General features: G+C 44.3%; 1 protein-coding gene across 1 annotated transcript in view; it reads left to right on the forward strand.

Moving 5' to 3' along the window:
* Positions 1–7,130: 7,130 nt before the first annotated feature.
* LOC138743490 (vesicular integral-membrane protein VIP36-like) overlaps positions 7,131–13,641 on the forward strand; it is a 31,997-nt gene continuing 25,486 nt past the window's right edge. Inside the window, exons 1-2 of the mRNA XM_069898954.1 lie at positions 7,131–7,565; positions 12,939–13,057. Of these exons, the coding sequence (XP_069755055.1) occupies positions 7,364–7,565; positions 12,939–13,057 (321 nt within the window). The 5' untranslated portion in view covers positions 7,131–7,363. The remainder of the gene's footprint in view (positions 7,566–12,938; positions 13,058–13,641) is intronic.

The raw sequence follows: 13,641 nt of genomic DNA on the forward strand, positions 1-13,641 counted from the left end.
ATGCTGATTGACAGAGAACTGGATGGCTAAAGTTCATTGCATTAAGTGCACTGACCCCTTCTGTCAGAGCGCCATATTAATTGCCCATTATGTACAGCCATGCACACTTTATATGTGAAAGCCCATAAAAATTTAACAGAACACATAGATCTGAATCCATTGTTCAGTCAACATTGTCTCCATTGTAAGTTGTAGCTCAGTGATATCCTTTCACCTCTGAGTCAGAAGATTCTGGGTTCAAATTCCAATTCTGGAGTTATAATAGAGGTATATAATAGAGGGCTTGATAAAATATTTATCTGTTAAATATTTGTTTGCTCAGTTTGATGCAATAGACTCCTTGTAACATATATAAGCGTTGAATTTTTAATTTTTTTTTAGCGTTGAATTTTGTGGAACAATTTTTAGGGTGAAATTTAGGGGTCGGCGATTACAGGCATGTTACTTTTGTACGAAGTAAGTGTGTCGGGAGCTTGGATGGGTGGGTGAGCTGCTGTGACCGAATGGTAAGTCCGTGTTCAGGGCATCAAGAGCCTGGATGGGCGGGTGCCCAAGCCTGGGTGGTAAGTCGGTATTTGGGCCATCCATGACCTCAGTTGGGCAGCCGTTTCTGGGTGGTAAATCTGTGTTCAGGGTGTCGGGAGCTCGGATGGGTGGGTGGCCAGGGCCTAGGCAAGAATCTGCAGTCGGTGCATTGGGAGCTACGGTGGGTGGGCGGCTGGGGCCAAAAATAGTTTGGGGGGTTGACTTTTACACAGTATCGACTATAACATGTATACAAGGTAATGACTTTAAAAACAAAGGAATTATCCCCATTCCCTGGCCAGCATTTATTCTTCACTCAACACTAATAATAGATACATAATCTACAAGATATTGCTGGGCACAAACTGTTGAACTTCCAACAATGAAAAAAGTGAGATATTAGATGAAAGTAATTAGCAGGAAAGATTCTGTGCACTTTACAATGAATATGACAATAAACTCATAATCAATAAAGGGTAGCTTAATTTATTGAGACCAGCAAAATCACTTCAAACAATGATTGTACACATTTATGGATTGGGCTTTTCTCATGTGCACTGCCTCATTTAGTGTTCTACACAGTTCCTTTATTGTAGGTCTCCCCAGCTGATCAGGCTGTAACCAAAGTCCGTACTAAAACAGTGAGACATCTGGTGGCTTCTGCTTGCACTGGATAGGAAGCTGAGTCACTGGCCTTCAGATGTTATGTACTGCTTGATTCTGCCAATTATTGACAGGAAACCACTACCATTTCCACAGCACATGGTTTATTTTCAGGCACCATGCAAAGATTCCCCTGGAACCCAACATTGCATGCAGGCTACCTGATAGGTTTGCCAGTGACGCGGGCCCTTACCAAGTGATCAATGACTTTTTTGCCAGCCTTGTTTCTTCCTCTATCGATGCTGCCTGATCTGATCAGCATTGTGTTTTATTTTAACTTTTCCAGCATTTAGAATAGATGGGCTTTTAGTTCTCCCACACACCACTCTGTCAAACCTCCACAGCTACAGTATTACAGTAAAATCACAACAACGTCGGAGGAACTCAGCAGGACTTGCAGTGTCCATATGAGTTAAAGATATAACTTTGGGCCTGAGCCCTTCGTCAAGGTATGAGTAAAAAGCAGGCATGTGTCTGAATATAAAGACTGGGGGAGGAGGAGCATAGACCAACAAGCATGGGCATGGATATGGGGACAGGAGAGGAAAGGTAAGGGTGTGGCTCTTTGAATGCAGAGCTGGAGGAAAGAAAGCATTGGGATAGGGAAAGGGAGTCGAGAGGGGGGTGCTAACAGAAACCAGAGAAGTCAATGTAAATTTATCTGCTTGGAAGGAGCCCAGATGGAATATGAGTATTGTTTCTCCAATTTGTGGGTGGTCTCAGTCTGGCAGTGCTTGAGACCATGGACAGACATGTTGGCATGGCAATGGGGTGGGGAATTGAAATGGCAAGCTACTGGGAGGTCTCCCCTATTTCAGTGAACAGAGTGAAGATGCTCAGCGAAGCAATCTTCCAATCTACATCCAGTCTCTCCACTGTAGAGATCATAACGGGAGCAATGGATTCAGCAGGTGACCCTGCAGATTCACAAGTGAAGTGTTGCTTCACTCGGAAGGAGTGTTTGGGGCCATGGGGGAGGAGTTGGCAGAAATGTAGCATTTTCTGTGATCTCAGGTATAGGTGCCAAGGGGGTGATTGTTGGGAAGGGAAGAGTGGACAAGGGAGTCACTGAGGGAGTGGTCCCTGCGGAAGGAAGAGAGGGGAGGAGAAGATGTGTCTGGTGGTGAGATCACATGGTAGGTGAAGGGAAATAGGGGAGGATAATATGTTGAATGTGGAGGCTGGTGGGTTGAAGGTGAGGAGAAGGAGAATCTTGTTGCAAGTGGAAGTGGAGGGGGCTAGGGCAGTTATGCAGATAATGAAGCATATCCAGGTATGGGTTGAGTTGATGGTAATCGAGGGGAAGCCAAGCTTTTTGAAGGAGGGCATCTTGGATGGTCTGGCATGGAAACATAGGAGCAGATGCGGCAGAGAGAGAAATGCAAGAAAGGAATGGAATCCTTAGAGGGGATAGTGTGTGAAGGGATGCAGTTGAGGTAGCTGTGGGAATTGGTGGATTTGAAAATGGAGTGTATAGCGATTGGTATGGTGATATTGTGAAGATGAGGTGGGTGAGTGAAAAGAACTGAAAGTTGTTGAAGTGATGCATGTGAAATATCATGGATGTAGGTGGTGAGGTACTGGACGGATTGGGGGGATACAAAACAGAGTTGAGGTAAGCAGATACCAGTTATGTCAGGCAGAATCACACAGAAACAATGGATCTACAAGGCCAATTGGGTTTGTGGATCTTGGGATGGAGGCAAAACTGGACAACATGGGGTTGGGAAACAGAGAGGTTGGTGGCCGTAGAAGGGAGATGACTGGAAGTGAGTTCAGAGATAGTGCGTGAGATGGTGGTTTGACGAGTTTTGGTAGGGTCCTGTAAAAGGGATAAGTAAGAGTAGGAAATTGAGAGTTGTTGTCTGGCTTCAGCCAGAGAGAGGTCAGTGCACCAGATTGCAACAGTGCTGCCCTTATCTGTTGGTTTGATTGTGAGGTTGGGATTGGGTCGGAGAGAGTGGAGGGCAGAATGTTCTGAGGGGGTGAGATTAGAATAAGTGAGGGAAGTGGGGAAGTCAAAAAGGTTGTTGTCTCCACAGAAGTTGGAAGATCCAGAGCAGGAAGAAGGCCAGAACAAGGAATCCAAGAGAAAGGATCTGTAGTGGGAGGTTGAGAATCCTGGTGGAAGAAGTGGACATGAAGACGGAGACTACGAGAGAGTTTGGCATCGCACTTGTGCAGAACTCGCACCCCTGTCCATAAGGAGTTCATGAGTTCTCCTCCAGCATGGGTCTCCAAACACATAAGGGGTTTGTAGGTTAATTGGTCACATCAGAGTATGTGGTCGTGTGGGCTTGTAGGCCGGATGGGTTTGCTTCTGTGTAGTATCTTTAACTTAACGAAAAATTAAAAACTAAATTACACTGAGCATGTATGTTTTTTGCCAGTAACTCCTGATCTTCTAATCTAACCTTTATAGTACTGCAAACCCCATATCTGAACTGTTGATTGCAAGTGTCAAATGCAGTTAGGGTCTCTTCAATCAACTCTGTCTGCTTCAACTGCCTGTTCATTGGTTAAAGTCCATGACTTGTGGAAAGAATCAATGAATACCCATTTACAGTTTCAATCCCTCCAAAAAGTAAAAGACATACATTATGGTTGTGCTGAACAAGGTGGGGGTGGGGAGGAAACAAGAGTTGCATGTATATGCCATTTGAAGAGACTATGGGCTGAAGGTGAACAGGGCTTTGAGATGAATGTTGGAATTGTAATAGTTTCAGTTCCACTGATTCTGGTAACCCCTTCTCTTCCAAAGTTATAAATTGTCACAGCAAATGCTAGTTCTCCATGTTTGTTATACATTCCCTTCCCAAGCAATCCTCACTAAAACTGTGAGGTCTGCACACTGCATCAGGTGACGTGTGTGATCACCAGTTAACAGTGTTCCCAAAATGTGAGATATGGCTGAAAGGGTCAGAGAGTGTCAGATGAAGTACAGGAATATTAGATCCAAGTCTGAAGAAGAGATTGACAGGATGGTTATCTGCATGGAATTACTCGTGCAGGACACAGAGTCACATAATTTCAGCAGATCATACAGTGTTGTCCATTCAGTACCCATGCATACCAATTCCATTTCCCAGCACTTGGCCTGTAGCCTTCAGTGCTCTAGTGATTCAAGTATTCTATATCACCAAGACCAAGGAGCTTATTGTTAATATTGGGAAGGGAAGGCCAAGAGACAAAGCACCTGTCCGCATTGATGGGACAGAGGTTGGGAGGGTCAGACTTCAGGTTCCTGGGAGTCTATTTTCCTGGACCCAGCACATCGAGGCAACTGTGAGGGAGGCACACCAATGCCTCTGCTTCCCAAGGAGGCTGAGGAGATGTGGCATGTCATTGGATACTCTATCAAACGTCTACAGATGTACTGCATCACAGTTCTGTGTGCAGTTCTGGTCGCCTAATTATAGGAAGGATATAAACAGAGTGGAAAGAGTGCAGAGAAGGTTTACCAGAATGTTGCCTGGGTTTAAGCATCTGGAGTATGGGGAGAGATTGGACAGATTGGGTCTTTATTCTTTGGAGCGTAGAAGGTTGAGAGGGGATTTGATAGAAGTATTTAAGATTATGAAAGGGATAGACAGAATGGATGTGGATAGACTATTTCCGTTAAGAGGAGGAAAGATTAAAACAAGAGGACATGAGTTAAGAATTAAGGGGCAGAGGTTTAGAGGTAACATGAGGGGGAACTTCTTTACTCAGAGAGAGGTAGCCGTGTGGAATGATCTTCCGGGAGAAATAGTGGCGGCAGAGTCAATTGTATTATTTAAGAAAAGGTTGGACAGGTCTATGGATGAGAAGAAGATGGAGGGTTATGGGCATTGTGCAGGGAGGTGGGATTAGAAAGGGGTGTTTGGTTCGGTGCGGACTAGAAGGGCCTAATGGCCTGTTTCCGTGCTGTAATTGTTATATATGTTATTATTTTTATTATTAAAATTCACGTGCCAAGAAATGCAGAAGGTTGCAGAAGGCAGCAAAACATTGCTTGGTCTATCATAGGCTCTGACCTTCCATCCATTGCAGACATTTATGAGGCACTGTCTCAAGAAGGCAGCCAACATCATAAAGGACCTCCATCACGCTGATCCCAACCTCTTCTCACTGCGAACTTTGTGTAGAGCACAAAAGCCTGTAAACCAGCACCTCCAAGCTAAAGAAGCTTCTTTACAAAAGTTATCAGACTCTTGAATCTCTCCTTGTTACTCTCATCTATGCCCTGACCAATGAAGGCAAACATCCAAAATGCTCTCTACTCTATCAATCTGTGCTGCCATCTTTAAAGAGAAATGTACCTGCATGTTGAGGTCCCTCTGCTCATTAGAACATCTCTGTTAACAGATTAATTTGTAAAACACAGAAATGCTGGAGGAACTCAGCAGGTCTCATAGTGTCCAAAGGAGGTAAGGATATATTACCAAACTTCAAGGTATGGATAAAGCAGGCAGATTTTGAATAAAATGGTAGGGGGAAGAGTACAGACCAAAGATGATAATTGGATATGAAGTAAAGGCCAGGAGGAATGGTGAGAATTGGTTGGGGGAGGTGGGGAGATTTTGCTCTGTGAATGGAGAGCTGAGGTAAAGGAGATAGAGGGATAAAGGGAAGAGCTACAGGATAGGAGACAAAGTGGGGAGGGGGGGTGGTGTTGGTGGTGGAGTGGCTAACAGAATCTGGAGAAGTTGATTTTAATGCCATTCAGAGGGAGGGTCCCCAGACGGAATATGAGGTGTTGAACTTCCATTTTGTGGGTGGTCTCCATCTGGCAGTGCATGAGACCATGGACAGAAATGTCAGCAAGGGAATAAAACACAGATGGGGAATTAAAATGGATAGTGACTGGGAGATGCCCATTACTGCAACATTCAGAGCCAAGATGCTTAACAAAAATGATCTCCCAGGTTGCACCAAGTTTGTGTGACGTAGACCACAATGGGAGGATCGGATGCAATATATAACCCCTGTAGATTCACAAGTGTAGTGTTGCTTCACTTGGAATGACTGTTTGGGGCCCTGAATGGTGGTGAGGGAGGAGATGAGGGCACAAGTGGAGCATCTACTGCAGTCACAGGGGTGGATGCCAAGGGAGCGGTGGGTGGGGAGGAGTGGACAAAGGAGTCATGGAGGAAGCAGTCCATATGGAAGGCAGAGAGGGGAGGAGCAGGGGAGATATGTCTGGATCATGATCCGATAAATGGCGATGCTCAACGGGACAATTGGCCTACTCCAGCACCTATTATCTAGGATGTGTCCGAGTCTGGTGGGGTGGTAGGTGAGGACAAAGGGAATGCTGTCCTTGTTACATGTGATAGGGTGGTCATTCCAAAATAGGACATAGTCATAAGCTATGATATATATAGTGTGTTTACATTTGTTTTTTTTTTCAAATACCATTTAAAGGGGTGGAGGGGCATTGTATTGATTTTTCCTTGATTATTGTATGTACCCAGTTTGTTGTATGTGTGTGTGCACTTTGTTCCCTCATGATTTACCTTTGTTAGTTATTAATTGTACGCGTTTTATTGCTATTACTTTTTCCCACAATTGCTAATTAACTGTTGTTTTTGCCCGCTCATAAATTGTTTCACTGCCGCTATATTTTCCTATAGTTGCTGTAAATTGTGCGTATGTGCTGCATCAGTTGCAATTTTCCCACGTTTGCTTTCTGTAAATAAAATCCTTTACTCCCAAAACTGTGTGTCCAGAGACCTTGCCTTTGAGACCCACCAAACCTGCTTCCTTACTTGCAGCTGGACACACCCGCGGCGTCGTGGGGCCACAGGTAATGGAGAGGATATACAGGTGAGGGATGGGTCGATGGTGACAGATCATCAGCCTCCAACAGCGTCGTTTCCCCTCCACCCTGATTCTCCTCCATTTTTAGCGGTCCTTTGAGACCAGAGCTCAACCCCGGCGACTGTTTGAACACTACAGCCAATCACTGACGGCGCTTGGACTCCACATCCAATCACTGACCGCCGTCGAACCAGTGAGTTGCTCTTTGCTGATTGGCTCAGGGCGGTGCAGCCGCATTGATGCTCCGGGTTCCCGCAGCTGCGTGTTTTACCAGCTCCGTCGCTGCCTTGGTGCTTATTTTTTCATATCGTCGCTGCCGGTTTCCGGGGGCACCTGGAACCGGCGGACTAATCAGAAGTGTTGGAGTCCGAAGATGGCGATGGTTAGGCGAAGTCGGGTGTGCGTGTGCGGCGGCGGGTGGCAGGAGCGGTACCTGTCCCGGCAGCACGGCCTCGGTTGGGCGCTGCTTCTCGTGCAGTGCCTGGGGTGGGCTGTGGCACCGGTGGGCTCCGACACGACGGATGGCAACAGCGAGTACCTGAAGCGGGAGCACAGCTTGATGAAGCCGTACCAGGGTGAGTGAGGGAAGGCCAGTGCCGGGGGGTGGAATGGGGTGAGGTGGGGTGGGAGGGGGCAAAGAGGGTAGGTAGGGCCGAAGGAGGAGTGGGCAGCTGGGTTGGAGGCAGGATGCTGTGGTGGGAGAGGGCAGGATTACTGAGTTGAGTTGGGTCGGGCAGAGCCGACCCGGGAGCGGGGGGCTGAGTCGGGTGTGTCCTGGAGCCAGCCGGTGTTAGGGGTCCCTCCCCAGAGCAACTTTCGAGTCGCAACTTTATTCGCATTTGTAGAGACTTCTAAAATATTGATGTCAAGTAATGTCTGTGGAGAAGTAAAGTATTTCGAGGGAGATGATTTGCTTTAAATGTTGAAATAATGCTGATTTCTATTAACGAATCAGCTCATTTATCTGTCCCAAATTTCTTACAAGTAAAATGAACAGTAGGCCATTATTGTCACTTGATCATGAGTGATGAGTTTATCTTGTACAAGTACAATGTACAGATGCACTAAAATTATTTCTAGTTGCAGCCAACCAGATATGTAAGATACACAAATGATGATGGTATATTTTAAATTGCTACAACTTGCTAAGACAAAAAAAGTAGATAATATTCATAGTTGCAGCTAGTGCAAGAAAAAAAAGTGATATTTCAATTATGTAGATATATTTTGGTTTTTTGTCTGTAGTTAATGGTTAGGGTAGTTAGGGGAGGTTCAAGAGCCTAGTAACTTGCATAGAAACTGTTCTTGAAATTGGAGTTGCTAAACTTATAGCTTCTGTACCTTGTGCCTGAAGGGAGCAGTGAGAAGATTGGGATGATGGGAAACCTTTCTGATGGTTGTCTTTGAGTCAGCATCTCACACTGATGTCATCAGATTTCAGATTTATTGTGAGATTACAGACATGACATCACCTTTTTCCTGCTGGTGTGGCAGAATTACTGCTAATTGGTAGTACAAAAAATAAACTCTACACAATGTAAACTTGTAAACAAATAAAAGAACTGTAAACAAATAATAAATGTAAACAAACCGTGTGAGAGAGAACAAAAAAAAAATCAACAAAGTGCTCAGGAGTCCTTAAATAAGTCTCTGGTTGAGTTTGTTGTTGAATCTGATGGTAGAGGGGTAGCAGCTGTTCCTTAATCTTTCTTGATGGCAGCAGTGAGAACAGAGTATGTGGTGAGGACCTTTGATTACTGCTGCTCTCTGATGGCAACTTCCCTATAGATGTACTCAGTAGTGGTGAGGGTTTTGCTTGTGATGTCTTGGGCTGTGTCCACTACATTTTGGAGGTCTTCTCCCCCAGTGTTATTTGTGTTCACATACCAGAACATGATGTAGCCAGTCAGCACATTTCCACCATACCTTTGTAGAAATTTGCCAGGGATTCTGATGTCATACCAAACCTCTGCAAACTCCTGAGGAAGTAGAGGCACTGATGTGCTTTCTTCACAATGCCATTGTGGGGTCCAGGAAAGATCTGAGATGGTGACTCCTAAGAACTTAAATTTGCTTTTCACCACTGATTCCCCCAGTGATCACTGGATTTTATACCTATAGCTTTTTTTTCTGGAGAAAACAATCAGCTCATTACTTTTGGTGACAATGAGTGCAAGGTTGTTGTTGGTGCACCATTCAGCCAAACTTTCAATCTCTATGCAGTATGCATAGTTATTATGCAGTATGCATTCCCATCCTTCATACAGCCCACTGTGGAAAGTCACTGTCTGTGATGGATTTTATTAGGTTTGCTGATTTCTGCAGCTTGTTAATTATGAATTGCAAGCAGTCGATTCAACATTTTTCTATGTACAATTTACAGTAATTCGTTCAGCAAAACAATGCATACCTGAATGTAGCTGGGGTTTCATAACATTTGGAAACTGCCTGATAGCAAATACCATTGTTGCTACCTGGGTTTCAGGCATTGATCATCTCTAATAGGAAGGAGTCCTCATTGATAACTGGGATTGGAAGGTAAAGTTGATTGTCATGATTGGACAAGTACATCTGACAAAATGGCTTTATCCAGTTCTCTGTGTACAACACGCTGATATTCCTCTATCTCTTTCCTGACAGGAGCAGCTGAAAGATGCTGTGTGCAGGGTGGAAGGGGTCCTCAGCAATTTTGTGCGCAATCCTGGTAGATGACGCTGATTGGGCAGTGAGGGAGGTGCCAGTGATCCTCTCTGTCACTGTTGTGGTCAAGTGATTTTTACCTTCAATTCATTTCTCTGCAGCATCCGTACAACACTATGATGCAGCCGGCCTGGACACCCTCGCTAGAGCTTCCTGTAGAAGTTGACATGATGATGGCTGGTCACCATGCCTGCTTCAGTCTTCTCAGGAAGTGTAGTTGCTATTGCACCTTGCTGACAAGTGAGGAGATGTGTGTTGACATGGGTCACAAGTTAAGTGAACTCCAAGGAACTTGGTGCTTTCCACTACAAAGTTGTTGATGTGTAGTGGAGGGTGATTGATTCTGGACCTCCTGAAGTCCACAATCATCTCATTTCTATTGTCCATGTTGAGGCTCAAGTTGCGATACTCTCACCATATCACAAGATTTTCCACCTCTTCATAGTGTGACTCATCGTAGTTGTGGATGAAGCCAACTGCTGTTGTCATCTGCAAACTTGATGGTGCTGTTGAAGCTGGATCTGGCGATGCAGTTATGGGTCAACCATATGGAGTCCCAGTGAGGCCAGCTTCTCCACCAGCCTCTGGGGAATGATCATATTAAACACAAAGCTGAAGTTGATGAACTGCAGCCTGGCATAGTTCTCCAGGTGGGTCAGGATGGAGTGAAGGGACAAGACTTTAGCTTCGTCTGGAATGGTTTCTGCTACAGGTGAATTGAAATGGGTCCAGCATCTCTGGGAGGTGTGCTCTGATGCATTACATCACTAGATGCTCAAAGCATTTTATAATGGTGGAGATTAGTGCCACAGGCAGTAGTTATTGAGGCCTGTTATTGTAACCATCTTAGGTACCAGGATGATGGTGCCTGTCTTGAACCCTGCACGAACGATAGACTGAAGCAGAGAGGTGTTGAAGATGAAAAAGACCTCTATCAATTGGTCTGTACAGTCCTTCAGTGCCCGACCAGATGTGTTTTATGGTTCTACCACCTTGTGCAGATTCATTTTGGATAGGGTTCTCCTCATTTCGTCCGTGGCTATGCAGGGGACCCATTCGTCGTGGATATGGAGCTTTCTTTGGTGACATCCTGTTCTTCTCATCAAACTGTGCATAGATGTTCAATCTGACCAGAAGGGAGGCATAATTGTCCTTGAATCGCAAGGTTGACTGTTATAGTCTTGGCCCCTTGCCAAATGTGTCGTGTCGCTGGTGTGACACAGCTGTCTTCTGGGTGTACCCCACTTTGCTTTCCGGGTTGCATGGGAGTTTTCTTAGTGCATTCTATCCCTTGTCCTGAAGGCAGCATCACCAGCTCTGAAAAGAGTCTGGGCCTTTGCATCCAACCATGGTTTCTGGTGAACCCTTTTGTGAAGCATTTGATCTTGGTGACATCCTCAGTCACTGAGTTCATGTACTCCTCTGTTTATGTGACCGGTGTATATGGCTGCCTCCCTGAAGCAGCTCCAGTCCATGGTCTTAAAACAGTACTGTAGTGCTGCTGTGGCTCCCTTGGTTACATCCTAATCTCCCTGCAAAATGTCCTAGTTTGCTGTATGCTGGGTTAGGACGGATATGTGATCCCAGTAACCGAGGTGGGGGCGAGATGCAGCCTTCTACATCACATTATTCAGCCACTCTTAAATGTGGTCAAAATCCTTGCAATAATTTGTAGAAGGGAAATGGTCTCCAGTAGCACATAGCCTCAGGAGGAGCCAAAAGTGATGAGAATCCACAGTACTGGATATGATTCTGGCTTGAGAAAGGATATACTGGCTTTGGAAGCAGTGTTGAGAGTTTAGAAGGATAAGGGGGGGAGCTTTTAGAGGCATACAAAATTATGAAAAGAATAGAGGATGGCACTAGATCCGGGGGACAATCCTCAGGATACAGGGGAGTGGATTTGAGGAAGAGGTGAGGAACCATTGTTTTTCACAGAGAGTAGTGATTCTGTGACGTCCTGGGAATCTCTGCCCAAGGAAGCAATGAACCTGCCTCGTTAAATGTACATTTTGAAGAATAGTTGAATTAAGGGTGGATGAGCGAATTCCATGATTAGATCAGTAATGATCTTATTGAATGGTGGTGCAGGCTCAATGGGCCAACTTACTGTTATTGGGAAGGGGAGAGTGAAGGACCCGGTAGCAGTGGAGCAGGTTGGTACTTTAAAGTTCATGGATGTCTATGTATTGGAGGACCCCTGTTGGAGCCAATGTATCAAAACATCCGTGAAGAAGGCTCACCATTGCTTCTACTCTCAGAATCTGAGGAGGTTTGGCATGTTGTTGAATACTCAAAACAAACTTCTACATGTGCACTGGAAAGTATATTCACTGGTTGTATCACGACCTGGATTGGTAATTTATTTTCTATAACTGAGCACTTCTGCATCCTTTATTTGTTATCTCTTTCTGTATTGGGGTAATTTATACTATTGGAAATCTTGTTTATCTGCTTGGCTGCAAAAGGTAAGAATTTCAGTGCCTATGTATGTATGACCATGCTCATGTAATCCCTTTGCCTCTTGATCTTATGATGAAAACATTCTCGGTTCCAATCAGTGGACCCTGGCTGAGGGGCAGCTTACTGGTGCAGATTTGGCTCTGCTGCCTCACCACTGTGGAATCAAGTTCAATCATTGTGTACTCACCCAAAGATTAAGGTTAATAACCTCTAAATTGCCCCTGAATGTAGGTCACTATAGCATAAGGTATCAAAGATGGATATGGGAGAGAGAATAAGTTGTAGAATTACAGGGAAATCAGTGGGGCATGGTTGCTTGTTTGGGGAGAAAGAAAGTGTAAAAGAAAAGATTACAAGGGAAATACGGAGAGGGTGAATGAGACGAACAGGATTGCGAATGTGCATGGGCCAATGTTTTTGTTTTAAATGTAATTTTTGAAACAACTGACAGCTTTTTGAGCTTTGCAGGTGAATTCTACTTCAGGGTATGGAATAATGGAATTTTGTAGAGGTGTTTGAATTTAATTTGAAATCTTGATATAGAGGTCCACATTGAATTGAAGTGGAGAGGGTAGGAGTTGGCTGGCTTAATCTCACTTAAAATTTTTATTTTTCTCTCTGCTAACATCAACCATCTCTTGTTACTTTGCATTTGTGTTCCTTGAAAACCACATCCCTTCACTTATTTCTGAATAGTTCAGAGGTTTTGGGTTAAAAGTCAATCATGAGTATCTTTTGAGAAAATGTTAATTTCTCTGCAAAGCCTTGTATGGATTTTCCGACAGGAGTGGGTTCGAGTGCAATGCCACTGTGGGACTTCACTGGGAGCACAATGCTAACCAGCCAATATATTCGTCTCACACCTGATGATCGCAGTAAAAGCGGATCAATCTGGAACCGAGTGGTAAGTGTCTACAGGCAGTAGCAGTAGACATGAGTTTCCTCATCAGTTGACAACTTCAGTGAAGTAAATAAAATTATTGAGCTGTATTCACTGCAGCTGAGTTATGTTTTAAAAAAAAAATTGAAAAGATGATGGAAATGTTTTCTCTGTGACCAAGCAGAATTTTTAGCAGAGAAAATTTTACTTTTTTCCCCTGTTCAAATGGCATTGTTCTACTGTGGTGGTTATTTTTAATTGTGCAATTTTAATGACTAACTTGTAATTTTTGGTGCATTTCCAGATTTGAAGATGCCTTCCTTAACCTGAAATGCATCATTGTATTCATTCCATTGATTTATTAATTTCATTTATGGTAGTACCAGTTTAGCCCTCCGTTCAACCATTGACTCTCCATCTGGCCCATGCATGGTAATAGGTTGCCGTCTCTGTTTTAGAGTTTGGGCATTAGAGCGATACCACTAGCATGTTTTCATCCAAATTCAATGTATTTGGGGTTTGAAAGGTTTGAATTCATAACCAAAAAGTATTGTGAAACTGCTTCGTTTAAGGAATCCTTTTATAGCAGCAGTTGTCGAGGCAAATAG

The sequence above is a fragment of the Narcine bancroftii genome, chromosome 9 (assembly GCF_036971445.1).
Source record: "Narcine bancroftii isolate sNarBan1 chromosome 9, sNarBan1.hap1, whole genome shotgun sequence".
Classification (NCBI taxonomy): domain Eukaryota; kingdom Metazoa; phylum Chordata; class Chondrichthyes; order Torpediniformes; family Narcinidae; genus Narcine; species Narcine bancroftii.